The 16,797-nt window shown below is 55.1% G+C and overlaps 1 protein-coding gene across 1 annotated transcript in view; it reads left to right on the forward strand.

Moving 5' to 3' along the window:
* Positions 1–223: 223 nt before the first annotated feature.
* The window catches only part of DHRS3 (dehydrogenase/reductase 3), a 37,614-nt gene continuing 21,040 nt past the window's right edge, over positions 224–16,797 (forward strand). The window contains exon 1 of the mRNA XM_080800203.1: positions 224–1,371. Within this exon, the coding sequence (XP_080656329.1) occupies positions 1,177–1,371 (195 nt within the window). The 5' untranslated portion in view covers positions 224–1,176. The remainder of the gene's footprint in view (positions 1,372–16,797) is intronic.

Below are 16,797 nucleotides of genomic sequence, written 5' to 3' on the forward strand. Positions count from 1 at the left end.
AGAGGGGAGCCAGCCCGGGAGAGCGCGAGTCGGAGCGAGCCCGTGTGCGCGCCCGCGCGCGCGCCCCGCACTGCGCAGGGGGAGGGGAGGCCGCGGCAGCCACTCAGAGGAACGGTAGTGAAGCCTCCGAACAACTTTAACTGTCAATCAGACTTAATGGGGTATTAAAAAATGGGGGGGCTGGGGGGGGGTGGAGGAAAGGGCAGCCCTCTCGCTCCGCGCCGCTGCTGCCCCGGGAGCGAATGAATAAGGCGGCGCTGACGAGGGCGTCCGATCCACACGCGCTCCGCTCCCGGGCCCTCTCCAAGTTGGAAAGGACAAAAAGAAGGCAATAAATGCTAACGAGGGAGAGAAAGGGAGCCGGATCGAGCGGCAACTCCCGGCCTCTGCTGGGAGAGGGAGGGCGAGAGCCGGAGCGAGCGAGCGCGCGCGAGGGCGAGCCATGCACGTAAAGAAACTGACACCCGGACCCCCCACTTCTCCTGCACGTTGCTGGCAATCAGATCGCGTTTAAGCAATTTCCTGAGCCCAAGAATAGCAATGAGTCGGGAGACTTTCGCGGGCTGAAATTGGGAGCTCCAATCACTCCCCCCCACCGCCTTTTTTTTTTTTTTTTTCCTGGAGAAGGGGTGGGGGGGGCGCTACAATTTGGAAACAGCCTTTTTTTTTTTTTTTTTTTTTTTTTAAATCTTGCACTTTGAAACCGCGGGACTGTAGCAGGGTGCGCGCGTGTGGTTGGTGCCTCCCCCCCACCCCCCTGCCTAAACTCCTCTGTCAGCCTGTAAACATTACCTGAGAATTCCCCAGCCGAAACGGCTGCTGGGGCAAGAAACTTCTTGTTAGAACTTTCCACCTCCGGCTTCCCCTCCAGCCCTCTTACTGTCCCAGCCTTCTCAGACGCTTTTTCTCCTCTCGAGGAGGATTTATCTTTTTCTTTTTTTTTTTTTTCTTTTTTTTTTTTTTTTCTCTCACCCGGTGTTTTGCATTTGGGACGAGGTGATTTCAAGAGTGGCCAGGTGGGACGCCTCGCTCCTCCCCCCCTTCATTCAGTTTATTTATTATTGTTTGGGGTGTTTTCTTTTCTTTTCTTTTCTTTCTTTCTTTTTTTTTTTTTTAATTCCTGTTTTGCTCGGTCCGGGGAGTTTCGCCCCCCTGCCCGGCTCCGCGGCGCGGAGGATGGTGTGGAAATGGCTGGGCGCGTTGGTGGTGTTCCCTCTGCAGATGATCTATCTGGTGGCCAAAGCAGCCGTCGGACTGGTGCTGCCCGCCAAGCTGCGGGACCTGTCGCGGGAGAACGTCCTCATCACCGGAGGCGGGAGAGGCATCGGGCGCCAGCTCGCTCGCGAGTTCGCAGAACGCGGCGCCAGAAAGGTACCAGGCACTGCGACTCCAGGGGGTGGGGGCTGAAGGTGCGGGGGACGCCCACCTGCTGCCGCGGCCGGAACCCGCGCCCGGGAGAGTCGCCGGCCACCCTACTTCTCGGCGCCACCCGCGAGTGCTGAGCTAGTCAGTTTCACCTTGTAAATTTCCCGGGCACCAGACTGTCGTTTTTGGCAGGTCCGGAGCCGGTCCGCTCCTTTGGGGTCGGTGGCTGGCTGGCCGCTCAACCCCCTCCCCGAAACCGAGGAGACCCACCCATTTCCCACATTCCTCCCTCCCCAAGGAAGGTGGTGTGTTTTTTCCCCTTCGCCTTCCCCCCATTGCCACCACCCTGGTGAGTGCAGGGTGTGTGCGCTCCTGGGTAGAGCTGGGAGCCGCCTGCTAGCTGGCTTCGTATTTTCCTTGGCAACCCGCTTCCCAGCCCCAACCTGGGCGGCTGCGGCTCTGGAGACACGAAGAGAGGGGATACTCGGTTTGGGTTTGAAAGGGGGAGTGGTCTTGGATGTCTAGCCGGGCCTGACAAGCACTCCCACGCCCAGGTGTTTGGAAATCTAGAGAGAGGGGGACAGCGGTAACCAGCGGCTGATAAAGAGCCCTTGTTCTCACCTTCAACCCTGCCCCCTCCCCCCAGATACAGCCCCAGAGGGGATTCCTCCCCATTAAAGGAGGAGGCGGCACTGTGGATAGGGCCCTCCTGCCCCTGGGCTGCCTTTAGCTTTTTGGTTACAGCATCTCTTCCTCTGGTTTTCCCAGACCTGGTGCCTGAGAGTGGGGAGGGTGAGCCGGCTGTCACCCAGCTCTGACCCAAGCCAGGCTGACTCACCCGGTGACTAGAGCAAAGGAGAGAGAGATTGGAGGCTGGCAGGCCGGACTGTCTCCAGCCGGCCCTGTGAGGAGGAAGAGCAAAAACAGGGAATTAGTTTGAAACTTCAACTGTTGAGAGCGAAGGAGGGGGGGGGGCTGCGGGTGAAAGGGCCGGAGAAGCCAGCTGATCTGACAGGGAGCCACATACCTAGGGGATTAAGTAAATATGTACTGTAGAAAAACAAACCTGCCTGTAATTCCAGGTTGCTTTTGTTTTGTTAAATACTGCCCTGAGATTTACAATTCCTCTGGGGTGGCTCAGACTGGGACTGAACTTTGGAGCCTGCACTATCAGCCAAAGCGATGACCGATTAACTCTTCCCCTGCCGGGCCAGCGTGGGGGGAGGGGAGGACCTCGGTGGCCCAGCTCGCCGGCTGTCCCTGGCTCCTGCTTCTCCTTGGGTGGTTTGGACAGCTGCTTGACCTTGTAGTTGGAAGAGTAGTTCGGACGTGTTTTTAACCCTTGGACACACTGAAAAAGGAGAAGTGGGAGTTGTTCTCAGCAGTTTCATTTCCTTGGGGTGATGCCCCATCCGAGGGCTCCCCAGAGCCCTTCGTGGAGGGGGATCAGGAGGTGTCCTTGTAGGGGTATGTGGGGTTGGGGACAGTCGCGTGTGATTGTCATTCCTTAGCTGTCTGCATCCCGCAGAAACTTTCTTCGGACTCTTCCAGCTGGCCCAAGTCCTGGTCTCTTTTACTGCTTTTGTAACTGGCTGCAGTAGGCTTACGAAGAACTCTTTGAGTCAATCTGGAAAAACTTGACTGACTATAAACAATCCTAAATTAAAGAAGTATATGCCATTGGCGGCGGTGAAGGCTGGGGGTGGGGAGGGTTAGTAATATCGCGCCGCCGAGGGACACCCTGCAAGTTCATGCACTAGGAACCCTGTCCTTCCTGACTTGGAATGGACATTCTCTTCCAGGGGATAAACTCAGGGCCATTTAGAAATATGTCTCAAATTGGTACCGGGTCTCCAGAAACGGGATCCATGGGGGCCTGTGAAACTTCCAGTGCCATTCATGCTGGGTTTAGTCATCAGCCCTCAGGATGAACCAGAGCGCTCCCTATAACTCTTAACTGTCTGACCAATTACTAAAGCTACTTTTTAATGAGCCCTCCACTTGCTGCCACGGTGGGGAATTTGGAATCTGCCTGAGTCCATCCGGGGCCAGTGGAGAGGGCCCTGGGACGATCCTGAGCCTGGAGTGTTTGGGGGCCCATTGGGCTTGGGGACAGAGGGCCCAGTATTGTGGAGTGGGGAGTTTACGGGGCCCACTGAGCGCATTGTGCAAACTGTGGGCTTCAGGGTGGTGGTGGATGGGCTACAGAGAGCCAGGAGGGTGGCACCAGCCACAGCCTGCAGGGATGCCAGTGAGACAGGTGAACTTGCTGAACAACAGATGACTGTCCCCGTGGCAGAAGGAGAGGCTGCTTCTAAGAACCCTTCCAACCTGGATTTAGGTGGGTTTGGATCTGGAGGGGGATGTCCCCCAAAGGGAAAGAAGTAAGGAAGACCAGAGGCTCTGCCAGCAGATGGCACACCCAGAAGAGATGTCCGTTCATCTTGGGAAAGAGTGACGACCCAGTTTCCCATAATGATCTTTGGCAATATTTGTGGTTGGGGGGGGGGTGTGCCTTAGGCTGCAGAGGTGACCCAGAGAAGTGTTTTCTTAAAGGGACACAAAGTCTCCAGGAGTTGGAAAGTTGGAGACATCTGTCCTTACCCACAACATACCGAGGTAAACTGAGGCGGGGCCGGCCATGGTTATGGTCTCCAAGGGGAAAGCTCCGGCTTGGTTATTCCCACTACAATATTTTTGTTTTTGTTTTTGTTTTCCGTGCTCCCCTGGAATTCCTCCCAAGAAAGCATCCACAGAGCTTGGGCCTTTCGCTCTTCCCCTCAAGGCTCCTGGCTGGCTAGTCAGCTGGCACGGCCTCCAAAGTCTTTGACTTTGACTGGGTTTTAGCAGGGGCCCCGAGGAGGAGGAGAAGTGGACTGTTGGTTTGGAAGTTTTTGCAGTGGCTGTTCCAGGCAAGGGGCTAGATGAAAGTCCTGTGCTGTGGTTGTAGGCCCATGGAGGCAGGGGCGACAAATGAGGGCCCAGTCCAAACATAAAGGACGGGTACGGGCCGGACTCAGGGACCCATTCCTTTCCAGGAGGCAGGATGAGAGCTGGCTCAGAGTTGCATCGGCTTGGCTGGTACTGAGTTTACAATATGTGGGTCGAGAGTCTTGTTCCTGAAGCAGCTAGCCGGGAACTAGCCCTTTGCGTCGATCTGTGAGTCCTGTTCCGCCCCATCCATTCAGCAAGTCCCACCTCCTTCCCGTTCCTGACGCTGGGGCAGACCCAGGCCCATCGATGCCACGATGACCGTCTAGTTCACCGAACCTGCTTGAGGGGTCTGTCAGGTGTTTGGCACAGCGCTAGGCTTGGAGGGGGGCGGGGGGGGGGGTGGGTACAACAAAGATGAAGAAAGATCCAGAGACACGGCTGGGTGCTCAGGGTCAAGACGCAAATTACAGCGTGTGTTCGTTTCTTCGGGCCGCCATAACAGATTACCGCTCACTTGATGACTTACAGCAGGAATTCACTCTCTCTGCGTTATGGAGGCCGGAAATCCGAAAGCGAGGTGTTAGCAGGGCCCCTTCCCTTGGAGGACCCGACGGGAGACTCCGTCCTTGCTTCTCCCAGTTCTTGAGGCTCCTGGAGCTCCTTGGCTTGGGATGAGACCTCCCCGGTCTCTGCGTCCTCAGGGGGCCTTAACCTCTGTCTCTGTCTGACTCTGTGCACTCTCCTTGTAAAGGATACCAGCAATGGGTCAGGAAGCCTCATTCAGTAATGAACCTTAACTAATTACATCTCCAAAAACCCTATTTCCAATGACATCACAGTCAGAGGTTCTAAGTGGGCCTGAGTTGCTCATTCATGGGGGGTGGGGAGGGACACGACACAGTGGGAGCCCCGTGGAGATGTTAATCTCTAACAGAGGCTCACAGAAGGCTTCATGAAGGAGGTGGCATTTGAGACAAGAGTTCCAAGTAGCAGGGATGTGAAAAGGTCACTCCAGGTGCAAGGAAACACCTGAGCAAAGCCTATGTGCCCCCCCTGGAACCAGGGAAGGGAGGCAGAAGGCAAAGAAGAACAATATCGTACGTAGAGTGGGCTGGGGAGCCAGGGAGGCATCTCAGACCCTGTGTCAGGCCAGTACAGATGAGAACAGGAAAAAGGAGGAAGAGAGGACAGGGGTCCAGACAGGGATTTTTGTGGGACCCAGAGCCACCAGGACGAAATAGCTTATTAAACAATAATGTGTGGAGGTCACAAAAAAGGGCGTGCTATGGGGGTCCTGACACATCTCCCCTGCCCTCACCCTGAATGCAGACTTGGCTAGAAATTTCTGGGAAAAGGAACGGGCTCCCATTTGATGGCGGCTTGAAGCAAGAAGGTAGCCACCTGTCCTACCGGCAGCATCTAGGGAAAGTGTTTCAGCTTGGGGCATCAGGACCTTGGGTTTCAAACAATGGGCCTTGCACTTGGACCATGTTATGAATGGGCCAACACCTCCCTCTTACAGCCCCACCCACTTCCCCTGGGGAGCCAGGCGGCAGAACTCTAAATCCATGCCAGCTGTGGCCGGGCTTCCGTGGGGTTCCCTAGACCCAGCTCTGCTACAACCCTAGGAAAGTAACTACCTTCTCTGGGCGGCAGCTAAGCAGCGCACCTAGAAAATGAGAGAGGCCACAATGACCCCTAAGATCCTGGCATGCCTTCGAGTTCTCGCATCACGGATCAGCCATCCCAGGAAAGCAACAGATGACCAAGCTCCCCAGCTGGGAGGGAAAGACTGATTCAGAATTCGGTTGTCCTCTTCCCTGCTGATCTCAGCCTTTCTTGCCACTCCTCAGATCCCACTGACAGAAAAAGCAGCAGCTCAGTGTTGGGAAACGTGCCTGCGGTGGATGGGAGGCTCATTCCCACTGCTCAGCCCTCTCCACGGCCTCCGACAGCTAGCTGTCGGCCATGGGTTTATTTTAACTCTTAAAGGAGATAATATTTTCAACCTGTTGCTTCCAGGGCATGGACGGGCCCAAATTCCCCAACTATCATGCCAAGGAGAACTTCCAGCTTTTATCCTAACGTCACCAAATTGTCTGTGAGGGCTTTAGAGCATGCTCGCTAGACAAGTTCACGTTCAGTCTATAGCCTGTCTGCGAATTCTCCCTTACACTCCAGGCTCTCGTGAGTGTCAAGCTTCTCAGAGCCTCTGGCTCTGATCCCTGCACAGAGGCCTCTGATCTCTCTATCCTTATGGTTACTTTCCCTGCCTCATTTCCAGCTTGTTACTTCTCAAGGTCATCACTGAGAAACGATCTCAGCCAGATTTAGGAGAAGGTAGCCCTTGGCCGGCCATCTCTTTCTACCTGGGAAAGCTCTCTGGTTGTCACAGTCACTGCAACTTGTCCCGGAAGGACCTTGTCCCAACCTGCCACCACCATCAAAATCCCACAGAGTTCTGGGCATCGGTGCAGGAATGATTCCAGACCCAACATATTCTCCTTTATCCTGTGCAAAAGCATGACCGCACCTAGAACATTAGAAGACGCTCGCCTTGTTGTCGCCTTCAAAAGACAGTCTAAAAATACATCAAGTATATAAGATATTTGAAAGGAAACATTTGAAACATATTATTCAGATGAACCGTGAAGGTCAGGAAAAGTTAAAGCCAAATGAAAAGGAGAGAAGAGAATGTGTTTAGACACTAGCATTCTCAGATGGACACACGTCCGCCGTCGGACCAGTGCGGGAGGGATTTGAGCGCCAACCAGAAAGAAGACTCTGGATTCCCAAAAAGAGAGGCCAAATACCAGACCGGGCTAGAAAATGAATGGTGGGTGGGAACTTATTCCTTCGTTCATCCATTCCCTCCTTGATTCACTCAACAAACGGCGGCCCCTTCTGTGTGCCCCATACTGCACTGGGGATGCAGTAATGAGCAAAGCAGACAGAAATCCCCAGCCATGTAAACAGCAGAGAGTTTAGTGAGGGGGGTAGACAGATAATAAACAAGAGACATAAAAGAGCACATTGGGTCGTATTAAGGGCTAAGGGGAAAGAGGCAAAGCAGACCGAGAGGAGCTCGTAGCAGCAGCATTCCAGGCAGGGCAGGGGTGCAGGGTGGGGGAGGGGGAGGTGCAGGACAAGGCCAGGAGGGGGGAGCTGGGGGGTGGGGAGCAGGGCGGGCAGGTGGGAATCAACAATCTCATGAACTAGCTTTGGCTCTGACACGGAGGGAAGCTGGGAGCACCTGGAGGGTTTTGAGCAGAGAGCGCCAGATCTAACCCACCCCATAGCAGGATCAGGGGCTGCCGGGAGCAAGGGAGGCGTTGTCAGGCCAGGGGTAGGGGGACTGGCTGTTAGGAGGCCAGTGCAGACTTCTGCTAAGACTAAGAACATCACACCAGACTTGCCCTGCCTTCTTCTGAGAGCCTCCCCAAGCTCAGGGATTTGGAAGATGCTGGTGATGTCCTCCCCTATCTCTGCAGTCAAATGGAAGTGAATCGGCCCAAAGGGGGATCTAGGCTGGAGTGCCCCTGGTGGGGTGGGTGGGAGTCATCTGGGACCCGGGCCTCAGAGTCCGCTGGGGAGACCTGCTTTCCTCCAGGTCCTGATCCGTTCTTCCCGAAGCCTTAGGCAAAGAATGCCGACCAGCTCTAGGGTGATCTGGCTCCGGGGGATGGTGACTCTGTCAGACTGGCTCACCGACTCAGCGAGCTAGACCTGGGAGCTGGTGCAGAAAAGCACATAAACATGGTTCTCTCCCGGTGGCACCTCTGGGCTGATGGGACGACTGTCTCCAGGTTGCCAGAGCCCCTGATGCTTTGGAAGGATAAGCCAGCCCCAGCAAGATGACTTTAATGGTAATAAAGATTAACTCCCCCCACCCCCGCAAAAATAAAATAAAATAAAAGCAAATGTATTGGTGCCCAGAGTGAAGGAGACACTTTTCTGTTCCACTTGGTCGAAGGGCTTCTGGAGAACTGTGGTCAGTATTGGTCAACACTTCGAGAGGGTCCTTGAGCAGCTGGAGGGTGTCCAGGAATCGGGGTCAGGATGACAAGGATGAGAAGCCATGGCTTAGGTTGGGTGACAGATCTGTGGGTGTTGAGTTCAGGGTCCTGGTCCAGGTGGGATGGCCAGCTGCGCCCGGCAGTGGGGAGGGCTTGGGGCTGGAGATGAGGCTCCCACCCCAGCAACACCTGCTTGCCGTCTGGAACTTTCTGCAACCCAGCAGGCTGCTCTTTAAGTGAGTATGCTGAGAATTCCTGCACCGGGGAGGTTAGGTTCTGGGCGACCCCCTGGGTCCCTTCCACCCCTTAGGGTTCGTGCATCATTGTTGGCAGAGTGACCCAGAGGACAGTGACCCAGGCAGGGGCAGAAGGAGAGGATACCAGGCTCCATCAGCCAAGGCTCAAAAGAGGACAGCCCTTCTCCACCTGACCTCCCCAGTGGCCTTCAGAGGTTCTGTCATTCCTCTGCTGGGCTTTTCAGGGTACTGGACAGAGGACTGATAAGCTATACTGGAGTCAGCAGGGTGGGCGGGGGATGGAGTTCACGTCCCCTTTACAGAAATAGTTTTTAAGCACGAGTAACAGTATTTGCATACAATGAACGGGATGCTTGCCAAAGGGTTAGGGTAGTCCATGGTTATCAGGGTTTGCTTTAAACAATCAGCAACACGGTTGAACTTCATTCATTGGATAACCGGGGGAACACCTCAAACATGCAAGGGGCCAGACTTGCAGGAAGAGTGAGCTCCGGCAGCCTCCAGTTAATCCCAAGGCCACCCAGCTGGAGCCCCCCCGAGTGACCCAGAGCTTTGACCGTATGGTGAAGGGAGCAATCCCTGTATTAGGGGAAATCTCAGAAGACTTCTTGAAGGAAGTGACAGCTGAGGGAGTTGTAGTCAGTCTTAATCTTTTGCTGTTTGTAGACTCCTTTGAGGACCTGAAGAAGGTATAACCCCCCCCTCCTAAGAACACACGCGACATACGTGTTTAAGCTTCTACGGGGTCTTTGGATGTCCCTGATGCCTATCCCAGCCACAGGTTAAGAAATTTGGTGCTAGATCTAATCAAAGTCCATCTAAGTCCCTCGGGCTTGGATTCCAGTGGAGGACTAGAGCTCCCAGCACCGGCAGGGGCCCCTCTGGGGTCCTGTGACTCAGAAGCCAGAGCCAAGCCGGGGGGGACAGCATGGATTTGTGGCCTGCTGGCTTAATGCCAACACTAGTCACCCGAAACGGGCCACCCGGCCCAAGCCGTTCTGACTCGGTTGGCCGTCCCCGGCTTTGGGGAATGCAACCTTGAATTCCCTTTTCAGTAGCCTTTCAGGGAAGCAGCTGGAAAAGCATTCTGATCATGAGTGATATGATCACTTTGTTCAGATGTGAAACATATTCCCGGGGAAGTGTTTATAGATCACGGTGTCCTATCTGTATGCCTCATTCTACAGGCCTCTGGCCCCTCTGGGCCCCAGCAGCCCCCGAGGCAGACCCCAATACTATTTGAGGTTCTAGGACCCAGTTTTCAGACTGAGTTCCAGAGCATCTGAGGTGTTTCAAGAAGGTGGGACCACATGGAAGGTGGAAAAAAATAGGGTTCAGAGGGGCCCCGCACCACCACTTAACTAGATTAGCTTCACGTCGATCTGTTTAATACTTTTGAATTCCATGTAAAATTCTTGTGTGCATTTTGAAAGAATGCCATTACTTTAAAGAAAAAATAGAGCTTAAAAATAGCTGTTCTAGGAAACACTTGGGACGCGCCCCTCTCTCTGGTCGATCCTCATTGGGTCTCCCACGGGTCATCTCATTGGGTCCTCAATCTTCGGCTCTTTTTTTTTTTTTTTTTTTTTTAAGATTTTATTCACTGGGGCCTCTGGGTGGCTCAGTCTTTAAGCGTCTGCCTTCAGCTCAGGTCATGACGATCCCAGGGTCCAGGGATCCAGCCCTGCATCGGGCTCCCTGCTCGGTGGGGAGTCTGCTGCTCCCTCTGACCCTCCCCACCTCGTGCTCTCTCTCTCTCAAATAAATAACTAAAATCTTAAAAAAAAAAAAAAAAAAGAGAGAGAGAGAGAGACCCTAATTTCTCAACCAGGATTGAGATCCCAAATTCAGCCTCCGGCCCTGAAGTCATGTGATTTGGCCACCCCAGCCCCAGAGCTGATCCATGGGCCGCGTCCCAGCCGCGTCCCGGCTGCTACGGTGTTTTGAGAGGCGGAGGCCAACGCACTGGCTGCAGCGCTGGTGCCTAAATTCAATCCCATCAATACGTAGGGGGCCTCCCAGCAAACTGCTGTGTGACCTCAGACAAGGGACTGTATGTCTCTGGGCTTCAGTTCCCTCATCTGAAGAACGAGGCTGTGAAGATTCAGTGAAGTAACATGTGTGAGTGGCATGTGTGAACCTCCCGGTCCATCATTTGCAGGAAATGGGAGCGGGGAGACAGACGGAGGGGGAGTGGGGAGTCAGGGGCAGTAGGGGGGGTACAGTGGACACTCCCCAACCAGGTGCACTGCTGGGCACGGGGTGGGGGCAAAAGACAAAGAACGTGCTGGTCGGATCCGTGCTGGTTCTGACTCCCCAGGAAGGCAGTCATTCCGCCCAAGCCGCAGAAGCCCTCAGTGACTTCAGCTCCTGACTTTTTTAGAGGCAGTGGGAGGGGATCTCTCTTCCCGCAGGGAGGGCTTAAAGCCTGGGGTTTTCTCTCCTCCTTGAGGCCTCCAACCCCGTTGAGATGGCCAGTAATGGCCGTCCCTTTCCTCATGGGCAGGGGTGGTCCAACGCGGGCCCTTTTGCGGCCAAAGAGTAGAGGCTGGCCAAGGCTGGGCCTCTGCCCCGCTCCCCATTGCCCACTCGCCTGCAAACCCGCCCGCTTCCCCTCCGTGGGTACAGCAGTCATTTTCATCTCTGCATCCAAGTAGCTCAAATGGCCGGGGGTGGGCAGTGGTGAGGCCAAAGTCACAGGTTACCATGGCAACTCGGCCCGCTTTGCAGCTGCTTGTGGCCACGGGTCTTCTCTGAAAGACCGGAAGAGCCCCTGGGAGCAGGGGACAGGTCTTCTTAGTCACCAGGTGCCCTCAGCAGCCTGGCGCAATATCAGACACAAGGTAGGCGCTTAATAAGTGGGGGTTCCCTGAGCGAAGGCATGACCCACCCATGCTACTAGCGAGAGCCTGTGTCTGCTGAGGACGTGCGGGGCCCAGGGACCGTTCTGAGCGCCGTGGAGGTAATAAAGTCATTCACTCCCCGCAGTGAGCTCCAGCCGTGTTGCTGTTCCTGTCCCTCTCTCTCTCTGCTGGTCAGGACTCTGGTGGTTAGTAACTGCGATCACTCAGCTAGTAAGAGAACAAGCAGGATTTAAACCCAGGGTGTCCTCTTGAATCACTGAGTTTCGGTGTCTCTTCGGTCATCACTGTATGGGAACAGAACGGGTCCTGTGGACAGTGCCTAACGGACTCTGTGCTGGCGCCTTTGGTAGTGAGACAGTCTAAATGAGTCAAACCACAGGAACTACAGCTTTCCTGATGGCGGGTCTGGAGGTGCCCTCCAGACGGGTTTAGACTCTTGTGACCAAAAGGTCTATGGGCAGGTCTACTTCTGGGCATGGCTTACGGGGCTTAAACAGCGATGTCAGGATTTGGTCTCTCTTTGGCCAAGCCTCCTCTGCAACGGGGCTGCTCACATCTGCCCCTTGCTGCCTTAAATACCCCCCCCCCAACCCGCCCCAGCTCCCAGTCCAGGGGACAGACCTGTATCATCTGCTCAGCAACTCCGGAAAGGGACTTGAGTCTCCCTGGCTGTGACAGGGTTGAGCCTGAAGCAGACACCAGCAATGGGTCACAGGCCTGTCTCTGAGACAGGGGTGGACCAGTCCCAGCCAAGTCACAGTGTGTGAGAGTGGGGAAGTGGGCTGCTGTGGGGACAGTGGGAGTGCTGTTACCAGGACCAAGGGCTTTGGGAGCAGATGTCTGGGACTCTCTGGGGAAGGACCAGTCCAGCTTTTAGTCATCTCAAGTGGAAACTTCCAGGAGATCCAGGCCCACCTGTTAGCCAGTCCTCCCAAGTCTGGCCCTGCAGACATTATCAGGTCATTTACCTGACACTCAGGAGCTAAAAGGACAAAATGGTTCTTTCAGGGTTGAATTGAAACCTCCTTGCCCTCAGGGAGGGTGTAGTTCACAAAGAGGCAAAATGAGCAGCCAGTCAAGGGAGCCCAGCAGGTTGTCAACAGACCTCCTTGGTGACCTTCTCTAGAAGCTTCCAGGCCACCGTGATAGGAAAGGAAAGCAAGCTCCTTTGCTGGGTCACTGTTTGCGGTGGTGTTTTCCTGGGTGTGAGGAGTCGGTTCTCCCTCCTTTCTGGCTACGGGCAGGTGAGCTGAAGGGACCCCGTACTGGGTCCTTCCAGGGCGGGAAGAAGAGTCTCTGGGGTCCTAGAGATATGAACTCCCAGGACCAGGGTCCTCTGAGAGCCCAGCCAGCCAGCTCAGCCTGCTCTGCCCCTCGCGGGCAGGTCAGCAAGGGGAGCCGGGGCCGGCGTGACCACAAAGGGCAGTGCGACCTTCCTGCGGGCGGGCGGTCCTGCCAAGCACGCCCACATGACCTCGGGCCTCCCTCGGCCGCCACACCCCCTGTCCTCACTTCTCAATTGGCACAGAGGGGGTGGGTCCCACCTCACCTCTCCAGGCCACTTCCCTGAAAACACGCAGCACAGTGGCTCCTCCAGGCCCGGCTGGGAGCAGAGGGGGCCGGGACCCCAAGCGCCCCCTGGGCTGGCAGATCCATTGTCCTGTTGGTGGGGGGCGGTGCACCTCTCGAGCCTTTGTGTTGGGAGGGGCGCGTGCACCTATGTTTGCACGCACACCCACGTCCATTTGTTCTGCTAGCTCCCGCAGCCAGTAGAGAAGAGTAGTTCAGATTTTAAGCTTGAAAACCAACGCACCGAATGTCTTACATTGGCTCTTCTGCTTACATGGCTGAGGGACCCCGGGCAAGCTTCGAGTCCTGTCTGAGCCTCAGGCTCCTCATCTGCAAAATGAGGACTCGGTGAGACAATGTAGAGAAAGTCCTGAGCGCAGAATCGCTTGGTGCGCTGGCCACGGCGGTATGACTGTTCTTTTTTATTTTATTTTATTTTTAAAAATCTATTCGTTAGAGAGAGAGAAAGCACGTACATGGCGGGGGGCGGGCCTGGGGACAGGAGAGGGGGACGAGCAGACTCCCTGCTGAGCATGGAGCCCAGTGCGAGGCTCGATCTCCTGATCTCATGATCTCATGACCCTGAGATCAAGACCTGAGCCGGACACTTAATGGACAGAGCCACCCCGGCGTCCCTGTGACAGACAGGTCTGTTGTTAGCAATGCTGATGGGTGAGCCGTGGAGGGAGCCCTCCGACCGCGGCACACAGATGGAGTTTCAGTCACAGCCCCTCTGGCCCGCGGCCTTGGTCAAGTCCCTCAGCCTCTTGTGTCGGTGCTTCCGGTGCGGGCTCTAGCCCTGCCGCCCCCTCAGTGGCTTGAAACAGCAAGCCTTCATGCTCCTCCGGCTCTGGAGGTCAGAAGTCCAACCCGGGTCGCACTGGGCTGCAGTCAAGGTGTCCGGCTTGATTCCCCTCCAGGGCACGATCATTATCCTTGCCTTTTCGCCTTCCAGAGTCACCTGTGTCCCTTGGCTCATGGCCCCTTCCTCCGTCTTCAAGGCCGGCCTTTCCCTGCTTACATCCTCCCTTTACTCCCCTCTGCTGTCCCCCTTGTCCAGGTTGAAGCCCCCTTGGGATTTTACTGGGCCCCGCCTGGATAATCCGGGATAATCTTTCTATTTCAAAGTGGGCTGATTAGCAAATTTAATTCCATCTGCAACCCTAATCCTCCTTTCCCACGGAAAGTAACACATTCACAAATTCTGGGGATTAGGACCAGGTGTCCTGGGGAAGCTTTCTCACCCACAAAGTGACAGAGCTAATCCCAACCTCTCTCCCCCGGGGGCCATTGGGAGGATTCCCAGAGATGGTCCTACAAGCTTGGCAAGGGCTCTGAAAATGCTGGTTGGCCCCGCCCAGAACACCTGTTGAATACAAAGATCTGTTCCAAGGGCCCCCCAGAGTCACCAGGGATGGAAGATGTCACAGCTCCCACCGAAGAGAGGCTAGCATTGTGACTGGGGCAGTCTGTTGTGTAAGGTTTGCCCTTGGAGAGCAAAACAGAAACAGGGGACTTTTATCGACTCTTTTCACTGGGTGGTCAACCCAGAAGGCTTCGCGCTGGGGGCAGATTTGATACGAGGGAAGGACATATGCAGGGAACTCTCCTAGGTCCCAGGGATCAGGAGGGCATGACAAGGAAAAAACATGGTTCTGGGTCCCAGCCTCAGTCTAGCTGGGGAAATGGGCCAGGGGCCCTCAGCGACCATAGGTGTGATGCGTGTTTGCATGGGCAAACCACGGTGGGAGCCAGCGATGGGCACGGGGGAGGGCTTGCCAAGCCGACTCTGACTTTGCTGTCCGTACAATTCTTCCTGTACTCGAAGTGACTTAGAGGGACAATCTCGTTTGCTCCTCAGAGCAACCCTATGAGGTGGGAACTATTCCTGTCCCATTTTTGGAATGAGAAAACTCAGGCTCAGAGAGGCTAAGTCCTCGCCTTATGTCACACAGCACCCCTGGTCATGGGATTGGAGGCCAGGCGGATCGCAGAAAGCAAACACCCCCAGGCAAAGGGGAAGAGTGTGTCTGGAAGACGGGAGACAAGTGTGGCCTGGCTAGAAGGGAAGCGGGAGGAGGGTGGAGGGAGGAGGGAGGTAGGCAGGACAACACCTCATGACCGCGGTGCGTGGTTGGGACTTATGGGGAGAGCACTAGGGAATCACAGAAGGATATTTACACAGGGCAGGACCAGACTGGGTTCCTGGAAGGTGAGGGGAGGCTGGTTTTCTGGCAGAATTCTCCACTTTGTGCAGGGCAGGTGCTGAGGGGAAACCCGTCCGCCCAGCTTCCTGGACCGCACGCGTGAGGCCCATGCAGGTTTGCTCCCAGCATCCCGGGCCAGGCCGATTCCCGCTGCGGTGTCCGCTGCTCCCCCGAATCCCCCAGAGCCCTCCGGCCCAGATCCGCCGCCTGATAGCACGATGCCAGCCAGCCACGAGGGTCAACTCCACGGTGTTTGACCTTCGTCCCGCAGAGATTAAACCAATTCCTAATTAATAGCTTGTAGGATTGATAGTTACCTTGGCATAGCTTGCAAGGAATTTAAAGCTTGTCCTCAGGAGGCCGGTCCATAAATAATGCTTAATTAGCTGGAGATTTTCCTGGGACACAGCAGCTGTGTGCTATTGGGCACAGGAGCTCAGGGACCTCCAAATGTCTGATTTGGAGGGAATGGGATGCTGAAAGAGATACCCCAGTGAAAAAAATCTGCCTTTTCTTTTCCAAAACAACAGCCATATTCTCACCTCCACCCGTAGCTCCCAGAAGCCTTGCCAGGATTGGTCTCCCAGCTCCGCCACTCCTGGCCAGGCCCTTGACATTTCCAGGACCTCGGTGGCCCATCTGTAAGATGGGCCCATAACTCAGGTCTGCAGCCCCTTGAGGACTTGCTTAAATGTATGGGTGCAATTAAAAGGAAAAAACCAAAAAACAAAAAAAAAACAGACTTTGGAGATTTTGGATTTGAAAACTGAGGCTGAGGGGTTGGGTGAGGGGTGATTTGGCATTGAGTACCCCCGGGTATTGCTATAGGGCACCCTCTCTGGAATGGCCCTGGCTGGCTTCCTGGGTGGGTGTGGCACCTGTGCCAGCATTCAGGGCCTCCACACTCAGGAGGGTCCTGTTCTGAATGTCCTGCTGTTGCTGTCTTGAAATTCTCAATAATTTTTGAACTAGGGGGCCCTGCATTTATATTTTCCATGGGGCCCCACAAATGACGTGGCCGGTCCTCGTGATAGCCATGATTTCATTCATTCATTCATTCACATACTTGCAGGCACCTAATGACTGTGCCAGGTGCTGGGAATTCATCCTGAGAACATTCTAGAATGTGTGTTGGGGGAGCAAAGAATTAACTTAAAATTTCAGACAGTGACAAAATGCGGTCAAGGCCATAAAACAGGGTGATGTGAGGGAGAGAGATTTAAATGTTAGCTTCAGTGACAGGGAAGCTGGTGTTAAGCTGTGCCTTGCTGTGTTCCTGGGGTCCTTTTTAAACATCTGCGGTCATTTCTAGCTTCCCCCAAGCCCCACAAGGACTTGAATTAGTGGGGTCCGAGTAGGGGAGCCAGTGTGGGGGGTGCTCCTTGGGCCCCGGGGGACTGTTTACCCATCTATCCCCACAGCCCCCACCACTCCCAGTAAACCCAGAAGGCAAGTCTGGTAGGTGGGTGAGGAAAGGCCCCGCCTCGGTTGCTCTGGGTGGCTCCAAGTTCTAGGTCAGGCTGCTGCTGGTCTGAGGCTGCCGGTCAGCCCCAGCGGCCTGATGAGGGCTTCTTGCACTTTTGAC

Source organism: Martes martes (genome assembly GCF_963455335.1).
Source record: "Martes martes genome assembly, chromosome: 4".
Classification (NCBI taxonomy): Eukaryota; Metazoa; Chordata; class Mammalia; order Carnivora; family Mustelidae; genus Martes; species Martes martes.